Consider the following 20,372-nt stretch of genomic DNA (forward strand, 5'->3'; position numbering starts at 1 on the left):
ATCAAATTATATCCTGTCCATGTGAGTCCAACATCGCAGACTTCGTTTTCCCAGCCTTCCTTACACAATTCCCCCCTAGTGTAACGGTCACATAGGGATTGTCAAAGTTTTTTTTTTCCCTTGTCATCAACTTCATGAATTTTTAGTCAACAATTCCCGGGACACCGAAACACCGGGGCACATGAAACTTGGTGGGCATGTAGCAGTTCTTCCTAAATCGCTACCTGAACCGTGGAACCAAGGATGACCATTATTTTATGATATGTTGGTCTCAAGGGCCGCATCAACCATAACCACTCATTTGTGATTTGCACCCCCTGGTAAAAAATTAAAATGCAATATTATGCCACTTTAATCGCCCCTATCTTCAGTTGAGATGTTCTGAACAGCACCGAATTTCATGTGTATGATTAACCTGACATCCTCTGGAGGTATGCCAAGTTTTGTGGAAATCTGTCCATAGGGGGTCATACAATAAATTTAAGCAGTTCGCAAAATAAAACAGAAGCAAGTCTGAAATAAAAAGGGGTTAGTAGTGATGCGTGGAACCGAGATTGCTCTCCTAGGAAAACAGCTGTCTTTCCTGTTGAGTCGGCCCAGCTGTCTGATCCACCTCTCAAACACCACAGAAAAAGCGGTCTCTTCCTAAATAACTCTAAGCCAGTGGTTCTTAACTGGAACAGTCTTGGGACCCACAATTTTCCACTGTCATTAGGTCGCGACCCAATTTTTTTAGCGTTCAAGTCAATTTAAATGTAATTCTCAAATAACCATAACAATAACTCAAATAATGTTTTTTTTTTTAACCGTATAAATGAATTAGCATTTTTTCACCACAGCTCCGCGACCCACCAAGGACCCCGCTACCCCTCCCACTTCTGGGTCGCGACCCACCAGTTAAGAAACACTGCTCTAAGCCCTACTGAGTATTCACCTTAAACGTCCCACATACTCAACGCACCCGACCAGTAGCGCGACAATGTGACGTCACAGAAGCGCCGTAACCATTTATACTCGCGCGTGGTGGTCGCAACACTAGTTGCAATATTCTCCTGAACAGAGGTGTCGCTGTTTTGAAAAGACTAACATTAACTACTTACACAGCAGAAGAAGCTGCAGTAAGAAACACCAGTAGCTAGCCTCTGTGATGGTACTTCAGACTTTGGTTGCTACTATTCACAACTACCATCATCATTATCATGTAGTTTCCAAGGTGTGTGCACAGGTAGATAGATAGATAGATAGATGGATATATAGATAGGTACTTTATTAATTTAATTTTAATAATTTAAACAGTTTAGTTAGCTGGCTAGCTAGCTAGCAGCTGGCTGAGTTTGTGTAATTTCCTGAAGTGGAAAGAGATTTTGTTAAGGCCTTAATAGATATCCTTTGTTTGAAAATAAATCGTTTCTATTCTTTCCTCTTAATTCCATGTGTTGCAACTCTCACTGGTAACTTTGTTAACTTATCCAGCAAACTATTAAAAATTCACGACTGTAACAAAACACTGCAACTCGCTTGCCCTCGAACTAGTCCATCTTCCTGTTTCCGCCTTGTCGCGCTCGTCTGAAAAAAAATGAGTGGTGCGCTACCGTGTGCTACACGGCCAAAACCCTGGCGCGCCAGAGAGATCTACGTCATTTTGACGTCACATTGTCGCGCTACCGGTCGGGTGCGTCAGGTATGTAGAAGCCATTATTCTGTGTGCAAACAAGGGGGCGCCATCTTTGTCTGCTTTGTGTCCGAACTTCCCGTTGAGCAGTACATCCATTGCGATACATTGAGATAGCAGAGTTCTATCGAGATGACTGGCAATCAGGAGGTCAGATGGCAAGATTGTACTTCGCCACCCAAGGCTATTCATCTCTACGGAGTGGGTAGATGATATGCGGCACTGCAGTAAGTGTTTTGGTTTTAGCATTTTAGATAGTAAGTAATCATATAATGCATTGGGTTTTGGGTAAAAATAAATAAATCACTTTATAAGGATATATTATGACCATTATGTATTGACATACTGTGCTGAGAATGGCCAGTCTGTCTCTAAAATATATTTACATATGATACGGGAGGCCACCGCCGCAATCATCTACTCACTCTGTAGAGGTGAATAATCTTGGGTGGAGAAGTACAATCTTGCCATCTGACCTCATGAATTTTTTGTATCCTCCCAAGTTTACCTCTCCATCCTCTTCTGTCGTGTTATCCGAATGAAGCTAACCAGCCAGAACTAACTGACCGGAAGATTAAGCACAATGCGGAAGAAAATACATTTCTAAAATGGGTGTGGCGTGGGCGTTGATTGTTGCACTTCTGAAACGATTTGGTAAGAATTTAATGCACCAATTTACAGTACCCTCCAGAATTATTGGCACCTCTGCTAAAGTTGACCTTATTGTAATCTCACAATTGAAAACAATAAGGAAATATCCAACCTTGAATGGAAGAAAATTTATTTTGCGAAAAAGTAAAATCTCATAAAGAAATAAATATGTTTTAACAAAAATACGCTCACAATTATTGGCACCCCTGCATCCCTTTGACGATACAGTAAAACATCTACTCTAGTGATATTGTCCTATGACACCCCATAAAGTTGGAGAATACAAAGCAAGGGATTTAAGACCATTCGTCTTTACAAAATCTCCCAGATCGTCCAGATTCATAGGTCCACACTTGCGCATTCTCCTCTTTGAATCACTCTTTTTCTATGGAGTTTAGATCAGGGAACTGAGATGGCAATGGCCGAAGCTTTTTTTTTTTTTTCAATATTCTTAACTTTTTTTGTTTTGATCTGGACGTTTGTTTTGGTCCATTGACCTGATGAATAATCCAATCATGACCCACTTTAAGTGTCTTGACAGATTTCCTTTGAAAATGTTCAATTTTTTTCATAATTCTCATTAGGTAGTCATTCCTCTATTTACACTTAAACACCTAAAGTTTCTTGCCAAAGAGCGCAATTGTCATTTCATCTGACAATAGACCACACTTCCAAACAAAGTCACTACCATTCGGTAACTCTGTGCTGTTTACATTTGTAATTAAATGACTGAACAGGCTTTTACCTGGCATGCCCTATTAGCATAATCTATTAGCAGTGAGGCCACTTTTTACCATCCTCCATACTGTACATGGGTGCAAGATAACCATGGGTCTTTGTCCAAGCATGTTTGCCACATTTCCAGTTGATTAGAACCTTTTAATAATTGTTTTAACTGTAAATATAGGTATTTTCAACAAAGTACCTAGTTTGTATAGTCATTCACTGACTTACACATTTCAACACAGTTTCTATTGATTTAGATTTAGTGTATTCTCTTGTTTTTCCATTGTTGAAAAATGACTAGGGGATTTAGCCTCTGTGTCACTTTATTTTCATACGAAGAACGAAAAAGAAAGTCATGAACTACTTCTAAGTTCACAGACACTCTGATTAACTTAAAGAAGTTAAAATTAGATAGGAAAATGACAAGACAAAAACAGCAATCGCAGCATTGGAGCCTCCCTTCTGACACAGTTCATTAGTTTGTAAGGGGGTTCCAGAGACAGCTCGCTGAGGGGGCACTGTGCTCTTTGGTATCTACAGTGCTGCACGCTTCGCTCTACTCATGAGCTGACAAAGACGGAGGCTCCCATGCTGTGATCACAATTGATCTGCACTCGATTGCTTCCTTAGCGACCAGCTGTTTTTGTCTTGGTAGACTGAAGTTGGATTTCACGGTCTGAAACTGAATTGTGAGAACTGAATGTGAAAGTGCAAAGAGCAACATTTTCAGTGACTATAATTCATGTACTATATCAGAGCAAATGAGTTCAATTTCAAAATATTGTATTCAATTTCATGTTGGCTGGGATTCAGTTTCAATCTAATGAATTCAATTTTAGCATATACTATTCAAATTCGGTTTCTCAATACAATTGCTCAAATTCGGCAATTCAAATGCAAATACAACATTTTCAAATTCGTTTTGAGGTGACAAGTTTTACTTCATATCTGACTTTCACAAAGGTTTGTGAATGCAGACTGCATGACTAGGTGCTTGATTTCATACACCTGTGGCAATGGATCTAGATAGAATTCTGTACCAAAGGAAAGCAGAATGGATTAATAAACTGGGCTCTGTCGCCCCCAATGATCTTAACACAGAGTTTGACTTGAGATGTTATTTATATGAGATGCATTTTGACTTCTAGCTTTTGTGCTATGATGACGGGTGATAAAAGGGAAATATTAAAGATGTGTTTTCTATGCTAGAGTAATGGCTAGCCTCTTAAGATGACACATTTATACTGTAAGATTATATAAAATATGACATGAAAATTAACCTTTCTCTCTCTTTGTTGAGACAAGATGATTCCCTTAAGGTATCACATTACTTACTGTAAACTCATGATCATTTAAGCAGCAACATGCGGCAACTTGCCACTGTGAGGTGTGTTTTTCATCTTCAAATGAATTTGGACAGCATTTGAACAGTGTCCACCTGTCCCACTAGCCACCCCGGCAGTATGTGTCCAGTGCCACGAAAGGACCATCTTGCAACACTGAAAGAAAAGCTTTCATAACACAATACTGCCAACTGTATTGCTACTGTAACAGCAAGCTTATCAGTGGCAAATGTGCTATTGTGATGTCCGAGGCTTTGTCTGCTTTTAAGGTAAAGTTTACTCACTATGTTTAGGCCAAAACCATGTTTATTATTACATGGATTAAACTGTCGATTTGTGAACTACTGAGGCCTCCTGGGTTGCACCACTCAAATCAAAACTGGATATCATGCATCGCAGCATCTAATAGTAACCGTTGCTAGACACAATACACATGTTATATTACATGTCTGTTGCTACTGAGTAAGAAGGAGAATGGTGAAGTAAAATACATATCTCCAAATGGTTTTAAAATGATTTCACTAATAGATATGAAGCAAACTCTTCCAATTGCAATTGCCCTATATACAGTATCTAAACTGTATTTCAAGTAGTCTTAATGAAAGAGGTTGGTTAGATCATTAATAACAGTTGTAGTGTAATGACCATGAACTCCCCTTTGACCAACTCCAGTGGATTATGCTGCAAAAATGTTATGTCATAGAGTCCAGCAGCTGGGTTAACACAACAAGAGGCATTCAGCTGTCATGGTTCTATTCACATAAAGCTGACTCCTTCTCAGTGTGGCATTGTGGGGAAATGGGTTCACTACTATGCAACCCCAAGAACTTAAGGGACCAAGGGACCACCCACTTTAACCAACAGGTCACACAGGTTTGTTATAATAAAAGAAAGGCAGAGTCATGTGTGCAGTCAGGCATGCAATAATTTATTGAAGACAACTACAGTGCAAACAAAAAGACACAGAAAAGGAGACATAATATCATCCCATTAAAAGGATGATAACCTGGCACAAGGGGATATTATGCCACACAATACCAGGTGGTGGCATAACCTCCACACCTTGGATTCTCAGCCCAATGGGAAGTGGAGGCAAGGTTAGGAACAGCCTGTCTGTTTTTAGACAGAGTTTAGACTATACATTTAGAATGTCTAAATGCAGATGATCAATTCAGCCCAACTAATTGAATGCAAATCAACCGTTGTGGTTGCACATTTTTAAACATTGGTAAAACATATTTCAATTTCAATATCTCATCTTAAAGCTACTGTCAGTAGTTTTTGATGTAATATATTCAAGAATGACCAGGAAATAGCCACAGATGAAAAAAACAACTATTTTGGCTTGTTCCTCCTGGCAGAAAACATGAGCAGCTGACTGATGGGCCTCCTTGCACAAACCTGCTTTTTCAGTTCAGCCCACAAATTTTCTGTAGAACTGTTCTGTACTTGCAGTGCTGCTGTTCCCCTAAAACTGTTCTGCACCTGCAGTGCTGCTGTTCCCCTAGAACTGTTCTGCACCTGAATCACTGGTGTTCTCCACCTCTGCCTTAGTCACCTATTTGAGATGTACAGCAGTCCAGTGAGCTGCATATGCCCAAAACAATTATTAAAAGCTCTGTGTTGACTAAATGGACACTCAAGCATTTACCCTGCTCAAAGTGGTACAAACATTACTGGCAGAGAGAGAATGGCTGGCTAACTGTCTGTAATGGCACCGTGTTTGGATGCATAGATATATATAGTTGAGAAACTATGGTATGTCATCACCCGGGCCGCTGGAGTGGCAAATGAGACTCAAATGCAGAGCAATCAGAGTAGAGTTCAGCTGAATTTATTCCAGGTATTCCAGGTTTATTCCAAGACCAAAGCTCAGAAGATTGAATGAAACATTTGCAACAAAAAATAGTTCAAAATCCAGAGAATCAAAGTCAATGAACAAAGTCAGAGTCCAGAGTACACAGTTTAAATCAAGGGGAAAAGGGCAAACAAATCCAGTAGCAAAATCCAAAGGGATGCCTTAAACATTCCGTGTCAAAACAAGCCGAAATCCAGCAAGGCAATAATATCCAGTATAACAGTAGGCTTGAAATGGTGACATCCTCGCGCCTGAAGACAAGAGGGTTTATGGGCGTATTCTGCCCAAGTATTCTTGACCAGATCTGGCGGCTCCCTGAAGTAAATCAAAACCAGTAGACATTAAGGGCAGAGGGTAGCGATTACGAAAGGTGATCTTGTTGAGACACCGGTAGTCGATACATGGGCGTAGATCACCATCTTTTTACTCAAAAAAGAAAGAACCCTGCCCCTGCTGGGGAAGTAGAGGCGCGAATGAAGCCAGAGGCCAGGGCATCCTTGATGTAGGCATCCATTGCCTTGCGCTCAAGTAACGAAAGTGAGAAGATACGGCCGCATGGGGTGTGGTACCAGGCAGGAGTTCAATGGTACATTCATAGGGCCTGGGGTGGAAGAGAAGATGCCCTTTTGTTGCTGAACACCTCCTTCAAGTTCAGATACTCAGTGGGGACATATGATAACTCAGACAATCTACAGACTCTGGCTGAAGGGAAGGACTTGTAGAGGCATGTAGTGTGACACTTAGGACTCTAGTCAAGGATAACACCTTGAATCCAGCCTATATGAGTATTGTGGCAGCTTAACCAAGGGAAACCTAAGACCACCGGGAACTCAGGGGAGCTTATTAAATGCAAAGCTATCTTTTCTTGGTGATTCCCAATTTTAAGACATACAGGGAATGTAACAGATGCCACCATGAGCTTGGCCATCTAAAACAGTGACAGAGAGAGGGACAGCAAGAGAAACTTGAGGAATTCTGAGTTTGTTGGCAAGGTTGGCATCTATAAAGTTTCTAGCAGCACCAGAATCTACCAAGGCATGGCAAGAGTACACTTGTTCTGCCCAGGAGATTTTAATGGGTAGGTAGACACCAGCACAAAAAATGGTTCAGGAGAAAAGGTGGCTTCCGTCACAGCCCTCCCTCTGGACGGGACTGGTCTTTCCCAAGAGTATTGGGCAGGAGACTCTGAAGTAACCAAGCTTGCCACAGTAAATGCAGCATCTCTCTCTTCTACGCCGATCTTTCTCGGTCTGAGATAAAAGAGTGTGTCCAACTTGCATAGCTGCCACCCAAAGGGGCACAGAGCAAAGAGGAGCGAATGAGGAATCCTGCCGCTTACCTGGCCATCTCAGTCCCGCCTCCTCATTAATTATCTAACATTGCATCCGGTTTGGCACAGATGGGATGGTTTGCTTCAGAGGCACAGGTACCCCATTTCAACACAACACATTTCCATTACACAAGCAACAAAACAGACCCACAATTCACTTTGACAATGCATGATGTTAGTGAATGAGGTTCGCTGATGGAGACGGACAGTGTTGCCTGATGCTGCTGCTACGCTGTCAGCCATGAGGATTGTACCCCCCTGCTGTTCCACTACACTGTTTAGAACATTGCTGTTTAGCCGTGTTTCAATAAAAAAGCTGTAACCCATAACATTTCTCTGTGTGAGGGTCGAAGTGTAGGTTGTCCTGGACAGTGCAGATTTATGGTTAGCATAGCATGCCTATATCACACAGTAACTGGTCTGTCCTCTTTTCTTTCAGATTGGTGAAGATGCATCACTTCATCTGGACAGTCTTGGTGCTGTCAGTTACTCTGTCCATGAGCTCTGGAGGTAAAGTGCTGGTGTTCCTGGTAGATGGCAGCCACTGGGTGAACATGAAGGTCATTGTTGAGGAGCTGAACTCCCGAGGCCACAGTGTTACTGTAGTGCGACCCTCAGACAGCTGGTACATTAAAGAAGAGTCTTCCCATTACAAGGCCATCACCATCCCCACTTCTGGAGGCTTTGATGAGAAGTCCTTTGGCTCCCTTGTGAAGAGAGCGCTAAACAAACAGAAAGAAGGACAGATCTTTTGGACTCGCTTTATGATTCAGTTGGAAGTAAATGAGAACTTCTCACAGCTGCACCGGAAAATGTGTGATATGATGACAATGATGTTTCAAGACGAGGCTCTCATGAAATCACTCACTGATTCCAAGTTTGATGTTGTCCTGACTGACCCAGTCATAGGAGGTGGAGTGTTTTTGGCTCGACGTCTTGGTCTTCCATTGGTGTTTAATGTGAGGTGGACACTCCATGGAGAGGGACACTTTGCCATCGCTCCCACCCCTCTTTCATATGTCCCTATGCCAGGAGTTGAGTTGACAGACAAGATGACTTTCTCTCAGAGACTTAAGAACATGTTGTTATTCACCTTTAATTTATATCGAATTGCAACAATTGTTGCTCCTCATAACAACGCTTTTTGCAAACGGTTCTTTGGCCCTGACGTTGACTACTTCTCCTTGTTCCAGGATGCTGATATCTGGCTCATGAGGAATGACTTTAACTTTGAGTTCCCACGCCCAACCATGCCCAATGTGGTCTACATGGGCGGGTTCCAATGCAAGCCTTCTAGACCACTTCCTGTTGACCTGGAAGAGTTTGTCAATAGCTCTGGGGAGCATGGGGTCATTATTATGTCCCTGGGTACTCTTTTAGCTGAGCTCCCCAGTGATATTGCGGAGGAGATTGCGGCAGCTTTTGCTCAGCTTCCCCAAAAGGTCATCTGGAGATATAAAGGGGTCAAGCCCTCGACTCTTGGCAACAACACCTTACTGGTGGGCTGGATGCCCCAAAATGACCTGCTGGGACACCCAAAGACTAAAGTGTTTGTAGCCCCAATGGTGTCCAAGAAGCAATCTACCATGGTGTCCCGATACTTGGCCTGCCCCTAGTTTTTGATCAGTCAGATAATCTGTCCAGAATGGTGGCAAAAGGAACTGCTAAGGTAGTGGACATTGCCACTCTGGACAGAGCAGTGTTTGTGGCGGCGCTAAAGGAAGTGCTCTATGAGCCGTCCTACAGGGAGAACATGCAGAGGCTCTCCAGGATCCACCATGACCAGCCCATGAAGCCTCTGCACCGCGCCATTTTCTGGATCGAGTTTGTCATGAGGAACGGAGGCGCCCCTCACCTGCACACTCAGTCCTTCAGGATGTCCTGGATCGCGTATCATTCTATAGACGTCATTCTCACTCTGCTCATGGCTCTACTGCTCTTACTATTGATTATGTTCTTGGCAATCAAAAAATGCTGTTCACTTTTATTCAGAGAGAAAGTCAAAAGTGAGTAACGCTTTTTATTTTGGCAATGATATAGTTACAGAGCCCTTGGTGATATCTTTCCAAGCACCTTCGTAATACCTTTGTATTAGCTTTTATTATTTCTGCATTTCCTCATATTTTTCTACTTGGGAAACACAAAATTACTGTGAGTAACTGTAAATGTAAAATTACTGTAAACTGTAAATGGCAAGCTAATGTAAGATTATTGCCAGGTATTACAAAAAATTGTCATTAAAATCATCACCATTACACAAACTCAATTATGCAGTTAATTTCTTTACTCATCTCCAAAAATTGGTAACAGAAATGTACTGAAAAGGATCTATTTGATAAAGCAGGGACTAAATAAATCAACCTGAATACTTTAATATATTATTAGAGTGTCTGTATTTTTGAAAACTTCTGACTTTTACTCCACCACATTTGAAAGACATATACTGTACTTTTGACTCCACTACATTTGACATACGGACATGAAGTACTAGTGCTGGGCGGTATACCGGTTCACACCGTATACCGGTGTATATTTTCGTTATGATATGAATTTTTAATATACCGCCATACCGGTGTATTTGATTACACAACGTTTGGAACGCTGCGCCGCGCGACAGTGTTTCAGACGGGACTTTTTTCACACGCACGCATGGTGCGACTGTGAGGCATAGTTATAGGTAAACACAAAACACCTTGAGCTTTCCCCTTTAGTATGACCTTTAAGGCTTAATTTCTGCTTAGGTAAGGGGTTTATTTAAGGGTGTTGCACAGGATACCTTAAATTGTTTATTTAGTTAAGGAAAAACGTTAAGGGATACTGCATTGAAAGGGATTTACACGAAACTTAAATTGAGATTGTTCAACAGCTGTAACTAGCTGGCTAGTAGGTGATGTCGTTCGTTAGCAACCCACCGAACACAGTGAAGTTTAATGATCTTATCATTCATCTCACTTTAAGAATATTCGCTGAAATTATCCAGGTAGCAAGTAAAGCATGTTATAGACAGGAACTGAGCAATACTAGCTGGCTAGTTAGAAATGATCCTGACTGTCATCAATGCACCAAAACTAACTTTTTTGTTAATGTTTTGCCTAGCGAACTGAACCAAAGCTCATGGCAGGCCACATGAAGTTAACGTTAGCCTACCACTAACGTCATGTAAACCACACAATAACAATAAGGCATGTTTCTGATAGGCCTATTTAACAGAGTAAGCATATCAGCAAAGAAGTTTTATTTTAAATTGTATAATTTTCAAACAAGTATAATTATTGCAAGTTGCACTACTTTTTGTATTGGTTTTAAGATGTTTGTGAAATTTGCACAGTAAAAGTTGTGTATTTTGAATGCAATTGTCTTTGCATTCTGATTAGATTCTTCATTAGAATCATGAGTGGCTCTTTGTAAACAGCATCCTTTTCTGGGGCCATGCAAAACTGCATTACCACTAGTGTGGAGTTATTCTACATCATGACAGTAAAATAGACCATCCTTAGTCAATGTACTGCAGCAATTCCTCTCTCAACCTGTAGAAAATGCTGTGAACATCTGATTATGCATGAAAAAAAAAATACCGTCATATACCGTGAAACCATAAGAATTTTGAAAAATACCGTGATATACATTTTTGGTCATACCGCCCAGCACTATGAAGTACTCATTACTGAATCTTGATTTGTATTCGGCAGCAGTCATTTCCCTCACTATATCCACTGTAATTCTAAACATGGGTAATTAACTGAACATACACTACATGGGTTATTATCCCTTATCACCCGGAGAGAAGAAATACTTTTTTCTGATTGGCTGGTGGGGTTGCTATTAATTCTGAATAACAGGACACCGTTACATATCAATGCTTATGAATGGTAACTATAACAACCAAGTAGGACGACGGTTGCAGCACTCTAGAATCTTTGGTTGCAGGCTTCGCAACAATAGAATCAACTGTAAACAAGCTAACTGTCCATGCTATCGCTGTTATAGGGCCAATGAAAGTTGTACAACAGTGAGCTTCTTTTTAAACGGAACCGCGTGTTTACTTTGCTTTACAGTGGCAACCGGGTGATAAGCGGGATAACGGCCTTCGAGGTGTGTCCAGTTATACGGAATTAATGGACTCCGCTGTGTGTCGGGAGTTTTTTTGCCCCTCGCCCTCGTCCATTAATTCCGTATAACAGGACACCTCGGCGGCCGTTATCCCTTACTTAAAGGTGTACGAATGTTGAGAAATGAACGTTCTAAAGAATATCTGGGTTCATTGAATTCAACATAGAATTTTAGAACCTTCAATTGTTGCGGAACTTAGAATGTTCAAAAACCTACACCTTTAAGGGTTATTATCAGCCGGAGAGAAGAAATACTCTTTTCTGATTGGCTGGTGGGTGGCTATTAAATCTGAATAACAGGACACCGTTCCATATGAATGGTCACTATAACAACCATAGTAGGACAACGGTTGCAGGCTTTGCAACAATGGAATCAACTGTAAACAAGCTAACTGTCCTGCTATCGCTGTTATAGGGCCAACGAAAGTTGTACAACAAGCTGAACTAGTGAGCTTCTTTTTAAACGGAACCGCGTGTTTTCTTTGCTTTACAGTGGCAACTGGGTGATAAGCGCGTCGGGGAGTTCTTTGCCCTTCGTCCTCGTCCATTAATTCCGTATAACAAGACACCTCGGCGGCCGTTATCCCTTAGGCTACTTAACTGAACAGACACTACATGGGTTATTATTAACTGAACATATACTACATGGGTTATTATTAACTGAACATACAGTGATGGCCAAAAGTATTGGCACCCATGCTAAAGTTGACTGAAAAGAGGAATATAAAATCATCTTTTGGAAATTGATCTTGAAGTGAAAAATGAGGAAATATCTAACCTTTAAGGACACCAATTTTCTTAGTGAATGAATAATGTATCATAAATAAATAAATGTTCTTCCTTAAAATACAGGGGTCATAAGTATTCCCACCCCTATGTTAAATTCCCATAGAGACAGGCAGATTTTTATTTTTAAAGGCCAGTTATTTCATGGATCCAGAATACTGTGCATCCTGATAAAGTTACCTTGGCCTTTGGAATTAAAATAGCCCCACATCATCACATACCCTTCACCATACCTAGAGATTGGCATGGGTGTTATTTCAGTTAACCTATTAGCTGGTTTGATTGGCATTGAGCTCAATCAGGATGCACAGTATTCTGGATCCATGAAATAACTGGCCTTTAAAAATAAAAATCTGCCTGTCTCTATGGGGAATTTAACATAGGGGTGGGAATACTTATGACCCCTGTATTTTAAGGAAGAACATTTATTTATTTATCATACATTAAGAAATCATTCACTAAGAAAATTGGTGTCCTTAAAGGTTATATATTTCCTCATTTTTCACTTATTAAGATTAAGATCAATTTCCAAAAGATGATTTTATATTCCTCTTTTCAGTCAACTTTAGCATGGGTGCCAATACTTTTGGCCATCACTGTACACTAGGCTACATTGATCGACCTTCCCGACCACTGGCTACCGAACTGTGTGAAGCACCGCGACACCAAGTCAAACGTGCCACCTTTGGTAAGTGAATTCTCAAAAAATGTGGTTGTTTGTTTACATGGTTCTGTCTGATTATGTTGGAATACAACAAATCGTTATTAAGAGATTTTATCTCATGGATTTTTTGTATTTTATATTTAGAACGACACCACGACACAACCCCTATCCCTCGGCTGCAAGCTCCCTTCTGGCGACCGTAGAGCCACTGTCCACTGACACAGATTCGCCAGCTCCTGCGTCTTAACCCTTAAAGGAGTACCGTCACACCGGTGTGACGGGAATGTTGAGAAATGAACATTCTAAAGAATATCTGGGTTCATTGAATTCAACATAGAATTTTAGAACCTTCAATTGTTGCGGAACTTAGAATGTTCAAAAACCTACACCTTTAAGGGTTAATCCCCATTTCACACAACTATCCACCGAAAGAAAAGTAAATGGGAACCACCAGTACCGGTTCAGACCTATATGGGGCCCTCAGCAAAATCTTCCTAAAGGGCCCTCCAACCTGAACTCTGAGGGCCAAATTGTAACAATTTTTTTAACCCTTAAAGGTGTAGGTTTTTGAACGTTCTAAGTTCCACAACAATTGAAGGTTCTAAAATTCTATGTTGAATTCAATGAACCCAGATATTCTTTAGAACGTTCATTTCTCAACATTCCCGTCACTGGTGTGACGGTATACTCCTTTAAGGGTTAACAGTCGCACCTGACACCTCAGTGCTCCCAATACAATCATCCCGCCCCATTTTGGATGTCTACGGAAATGACCAAATATAGTGTTTTTCCCCATAAGGGACTAGGGAGAAAGAAAAATAATTGTGCGTGAATCACCTTCACAGCTATAAATGCCCAGGGCTGGGCTGCTTGCTTTTGATGCTTGCTGTACGTATCCCGTTACAAAATGCTGCAGTTTTTTCGAAGTACAGTTCAGTTATACTACAGTATAGTGCAGTAGCCTAATATTTTCATGTTGAAAATACTGCATTTCTGCAGTAAAGTACAGTAGTACAATGCTGTTTTGTTGTGTCCAAAAATGTCCTGCATAAGAAATGCACATATTTCCTCCAAAACTGTGGTTTTGATACTCAGAAATCTGCAGTTTGACACTTGAAGTAATGCAGTTATTTTGTTGTAAGGGTCTGTGTTGTGCTTATAGCCTGGCTGAGGCTGACTGTTCTTCACCCGTGTCTGTAGTATACTTGCCAAAGGCATAGCCTACAGTAGGCTAGGCCTACTGAACTGGCTCCCCCTGATTCCCTTAAAAAAAAAACTTCAAACATACTATTTTAAACAATCATTTTAATACTTCTTATAGGCCTAATTTACGTTGTGTCTCTATTGTCTAGTATGCAGCACAGCAAAGTTAATAAATTAGGCTACTTTCCATTTCGCATGCGTTCAGTTGTAGGCTATCTAAACCAACTAAAGCTTGACTGAAACATTGAAAAACCATTTACTTCTTGTATGGGAAGAGTGAAATCACCAATTAGGTTCAACGGGTCCTGTAGGCTTATACTTCTGCTGAAGAACTGCTAGTTTCATCCCGAGCTGCACGTTATTATGAACGCATTTAAATATGCCGTTATATACCGGTACATGTAGCCGGTCGCCCGCATTTAAAAAACGGAATATGCGATTATATTTCACAACTTTCCCATGTAGGCTACTGTGACTGGTGAAGGCTGGCAACCAAGCCACAGATCAGGGGATTCACTGCCCTGTTAGGTAGGCCTACGCTAGGAAAGCAACACACACTGGAGAGAGGCTGTATCAAACCTCGGAATGAACACAATTTACCCGACTGTTGTTCCCGCTGCTTATTCTCGTGAAGTTTCTTCTTCCGTTTCTCATGTCCTGAATGGTAATTCGGTTTCATGTTCATGTTCTTAATGTAGCCATGAGACCTGTCGCTATAGGCTAACTGTAGGTTATAGGCTACCTGTCTGTCACTAGCTTGACTGAAGGGGAGACGGGGGAAGGGGGGCTTCATTTACTTGCGGGGCCAACGCAACTTGCGTAGTGCGTATAGGGAGAACCGACCCTGGGAACCACCGATATCGGCAGTGCAAGCGGCTTTAACCAAACGTCTCGAGAGGATCTATGCCAACTTGTTGAATGAGGAGAAGTCATTTAGACGACATTGGCAAGACGCTGACCCGGATGCCGCTGGTGAAAAGAGGGCAGTGCAAGGTAGCGGATGCTGTTGGTCCAAAAGTGGTTCGAGGAGTGCCAGGAGCCAGAAGAACAGTAGCCTAGTCATCCTTGGACTTTGTAGGCCTTTAATTTTATACAAAGCATTTTTAGCATTGCATATCATTTATTAAAATCGTGTTTATATTTCACATCTGTTGTCATGGGTCTGTGTGAAGTGAGAGGACACATAAGCAATGGCGTCTGTTCATAAAGAACATATAGGCCTAGGATAATTATAAAAGGAAAGGCGAAATCGCACCTGTTCCAGAAAGCATCATCGGATATAGACTAGGCCTAATGCGTTATCATAATAATAAAAGGAATGTAGCCTACTACCTCTCGCTCCAGGTGCAGTCATTATCACATATTCCTGAACAATGATGAACTCAAATCTCGAAACTCCCAAGTAACACTTGTTGATCGAGGTGCATTCTCGCCTTTCCCGGATATAATGCTTATCATAATAATAACAAAAGGAGTATCGCCCAGACTACCTCTGGCTCCAGGTGCAGTCATTATCACCTACTATATTCCTGAACAATCGCGCAGATGGTAGGCTATTATCATGATTGATAATGAAAACATTCTGACATAATGAAAATGTTCTAAACACAAACTTCTAGACTTTTATTGACACGCCATATTTACAGGGTTTTGTTGGATGATGGACACTGAAATCTGGGGGGCTAGTAGCCTAAATTGAGTTATGAATGATTTACCTTTGTATTAAATTCGTAGGCTGCCTCGAGTTGTGGCAGGTGCTCAGCCTCTGTCAAGGCGGCAAACGACTGAGCTTGAGAGCGACGTGTTGTTGGAGACCCATGGTGTAGGAAAACGACTTTTCTTAGACAACATTATTAATCCTACCAACAATATAAAATATTAAGAAGAGGTCTTATTTCATTGAGTTAAATCGAAACAATGTCTTCTAGTGCTCGTGGACTGATAGCCCTACTGGTAGGCAATTTCTTTTAGGCTATTTGGGGACCGGTCTTTATTTGTTCGAATCAATACATTTGAGGATTTATGGTCGTCTACTGCTCATCCCGACATTAGCTGTTATGGTTATTGATATTTACAAACTCGACTAGCCTGCCATCAGCTCGTTTTCACTAACTTATAAAATACAAGATAGCCACACAACGTTTTTGTTCTAGTATTTTATTTCAAACATTAATTTCAAGGCACAAATATATTTAGGCTACTTCAGTTACCTTGTGCATAAGTCCCAGAGAGTAGGCCTACACGAGGGATATATTGGCCTTGTTGCGTTCTTACACGTTCAGTGTGGGCAGGGGCGTAGCACAATATCCTTGGCCCCTGTCAGTCCTGATGGGGCCCCATGTCCCTCAACCCCCCCCCCCCCCAAACAAAAACCATAAATAATAATATCGGGCCTCCATACACATGAATCTGTAGGCCTAGATGTTAATAGAGTAATTAGAGAAGCCTGATCATTTGTCTACACACATTTCAAACCTCTGTTCCCAACATTCTCTAGCCTACTTTACTGGTTTAAGCTAAATTATATTACAATATTTTTGTTGTATTCACCCAACGTTGGCTATAAAACAGCTTAAAATACCAGTTTAGTTTTCTAATCTCTACATGAACAAACTGCTTACTGCATAATAAAAGATAACCAAACAAGACTCGACTCCTTAGCCTAGTTCATATTTTATTTGCAGAATGAACAAGACAAAAGGAACAGATAGGCTTGAGTTGAGTAAGTTGAGTGGGGGGTCTGGGGTTACTCCCCCATAAAATTCTGAATTTGTTAGATATGATTTCCTGTATTCTGGTGTATTTTTGGGATGGTCAGCTGGAGAAGGGCAATACCCAAATTTGATTTGCAGCATGACAGATGAACTCCCATTGTGAGTGCACTCTACGGACCAGTGGCATCTTTAGTAGCATTAATTATTATTTTCCCTAGCAATCAGTACAAATAAGCATCAGTAAATAGAAACCTTTGTGGTCGTGGGGCCGGAGCGGTCAGGAAATAGAGGTTGTTAAAGAGTACAAGTATTTAAGTCAAGTCAAGTCAAGCCAAAGTTTACTATCCCACAGGGGGAAATTAAGTTGCAGGTAGGTATCAAGACACACTACCAACGACACAACACACAAGATAATAAATGATGACAGTATTACAACACAGATAGACAATACCAGTACATTAAATAAAACACATTGCCAGATCACTACATGGAGAGGCCAGGATAAGCAACAGTCCAAAAAGTCCAAATGTGCAAAGAAGCAGCAGATTAAAAAGATGACGTCATTCAAATAAGTGATGGAGTGGAGACTGAATCGCCACTATAACCTTGGCAGCAACACTGACAAGCCGACCCAGCTTATTTGGCTACGTATGGTTAAGGTTACCAAACCATACAATGATAGAGAAGGTAAGTACTGACTCAATAAAAGATTTATAAAATAATGTCATCACACTAAATTAATTCATTTTTCTTAGAAAGTAGAGACGCTGTTGGACCTTCTTATAGATGGCTTCTGAATTAGTGAATATTGAAAACATTCTGACATAATGAAAATGTTCTAAACACAAACTTCTAGACTTTTATTGACACGCCATATTTACAGGGTTTTGTTGGATGATGGACACTGAAATCTGGGGGGCTAGTAGCCTAAATTGAGTTATGAATGATTTACCTTTGTATTAAATTCGTAGGCTGCCTCGAGTTGTGGCAGGTGCTCAGCCTCTGTCAAGGCGGCAAACGACTGAGCTTGAGAGCGACGTGTTGTTGGAGACCCATGGTGTAGGAAAACGACTTTTCTTAGACAACATTATTAATCCTACCAACAATATAAAATATTAAGAAGAGGTCTTATTTCATTGAGTTAAATCGAAACAATGTCTTCTAGTGCTCGTGGACTGATAGCCCTACTGGTAGGCAATTTCTTTTAGGCTATTTGGGGACCGGTCTTTATTTGTTCGAATCAATACATTTGAGGATTTATGGTCGTCTACTGCTCATCCCGACATTAGCTGTTATGGTTATTGATATTTACAAACTCGACTAGCCTGCCATCAGCTCGTTTTCACTAACTTATAAAATACAAGATAGCCACACAACGTTTTTGTTCTAGTATTTTATTTCAAACATTAATTTCAAGGCACAATTATTTAGGCTACTTCAGTTACCTTGGTGCATAAGTCCCAGAGAGTAGGCCTACACGAGTGATATATTGGCCTACTAGCGTTCTTACGCGTTCAGCAGGGGCATAGCACAAGATCCTTGGCCCCTGTCAGTCCTGATGGGGCCCCATGTTCCTCAACACCCCAAGGAATTACGAGTGCATGAAAATGCAAAAATGGATGCTGAATGAAATATTGTTGAATATTGTCTAAAATATAATCTAGGTAAAAAGATGGAGGTCAGATAGAGAAAAAAGCTGGCGGGGAGTCATAGTTGATGACGACTGACAGTTGGAATGGCTGAACAGTTAAATAGTTGGATTGTTGCTAGGGTACTTGAAGTCGTTGCTAGGTTGTTGCTAGGGTGTCCATGGTGGCTAAGTATCTGAAATAAAGTTACTACAGTGGTTTGCTAGTATAATCATCTTGGTTGGTATGGAAACTGACATAGGTGCTTAATTTCAATGGTTGCTAAATTGGTTGCTAGGTAGGTGGTGGTTTAATATAGTAGGCTAGAGGCATAGTTGATGATAACTGACAGTTGGAATAGTTGAACAGTTAAATAGTTGGATAGCTTAAATGGTTAAATTATTTAATAGGGAATTATTGTAGTGGAGACTTTTATTTTGAAACAGTTGTGGGCAGAGGAAACGGTTGAACAGGATCTGTAGTCTTAAGAGAGCCAGACTGTATGCTTAAAGCCTGAGACAGACAGTTGCTGGAGGTGGCCGGAACCAGAGCCATATAAAGGTAGAGTTGCGACAACTCCATTGACGCTAATGTTCCATTTTTTCCAACAATGGCAGCTAATGGAAGCCTCAAATAGTTCCCGGAAGTTAACAATTAATAATAGCAGCAGTGCAGTTACAGCAGTATAGACTGTTTGTAGCCAACATTTCAGACTCAGATTTACATTCCTTTGCCTCATCCGAATAATAATAATAATAACAGTAATAGTAGTAAAGTAATAGTAGGCTATCACAAGAGCCTAATTATAATAATAAACGATGTATCGACTATGACTTTTCTGCTGCTCAGTCATATCAGTTCAACATCAAATAGACCTAAATTAAAAGAGGCTAAAAGCCCAATAAATGTGCCACACATAATAGCCGAATATAAGATACTTGCCTATCCCATTTCAATTAGGCAGCACCACCACAAGCTGTCATTAAGTTTTTGCGTTTAGTAGGCAACTTGACGTGACGTTTCTTGGGCATTTAGCTTCACCATCACGTCGTTGTAACGCTCATCTAGGCTATGGATTTAAGTGGCTTAAAGGCAGCAAAGTGGGATATAGTGCAACTGCTTCCCCGAAACAATTCCTCCATAACTGTGTATTTAATCGTTTGATATGTGGATAACTTTCAGTGGACTAAACAAAAGGTAAAGATGTTGTTATCACAAGGCTAGCTGGTTCGTTATATGGCGAAGCATATAGCCAACTTTGTTTGCAGCAGTGAAGCTGAGTTTGTTGTTAACATTGTTGGTAACTGTCAGGGAATTTAACCCCAACCACAACACGTAGTATGGCTTTGCCCACAAACTCTGGTACCAAGAGGAGCCTGCTAATGTAAGGAAGAATTCCTCACACCATCAGTCTCTGACTCTGCAGCCCAAAAGCTGTGTCTTTTATTGTACAGATGCACACAGAAAATAGAAAACAAGGCATAGCGACTTCATTGTGACATACTCTTATCTCACCCACCCACACACACAGACAGCCAGGGCATACCTGTCAACACTCCCGTTTTTCCCGTGTTTCTCCCGTATTTCAAGGTCATCTCCCAGCACACTCCCGTTTTGTTATTTCTCCCGGAAAACTCCAGTAATTTGCATGGCCATCAAACTTCATTTTAAAATCATTGATGCATTCA

The 20,372-nt window shown here is 40.9% G+C and overlaps 1 protein-coding gene across 1 annotated transcript; it reads left to right on the forward strand.

Annotated features, from left to right (window-relative positions):
- The first annotated feature begins 1,642 nt into the window (after window positions 1-1,642).
- Window positions 1,643-9,973, forward strand: LOC121723823 (UDP-glucuronosyltransferase 2A1-like). The gene is given in 3 exon segments (XM_042109963.1): window positions 1,643-1,899; window positions 8,020-9,137; window positions 9,140-9,973. Coding segments are annotated over 2 exon segments (1,563 nt in total). The 5' UTR covers window positions 1,643-1,899; window positions 8,020-8,029; the 3' UTR covers window positions 9,595-9,973.
- The last annotated feature ends 10,399 nt before the right edge of the window (window positions 9,974-20,372 follow it).

Source organism: Alosa sapidissima, chromosome 11 (assembly GCF_018492685.1).
Source record: "Alosa sapidissima isolate fAloSap1 chromosome 11, fAloSap1.pri, whole genome shotgun sequence".
Classification (NCBI taxonomy): Eukaryota; Metazoa; Chordata; class Actinopteri; order Clupeiformes; family Clupeidae; genus Alosa; species Alosa sapidissima.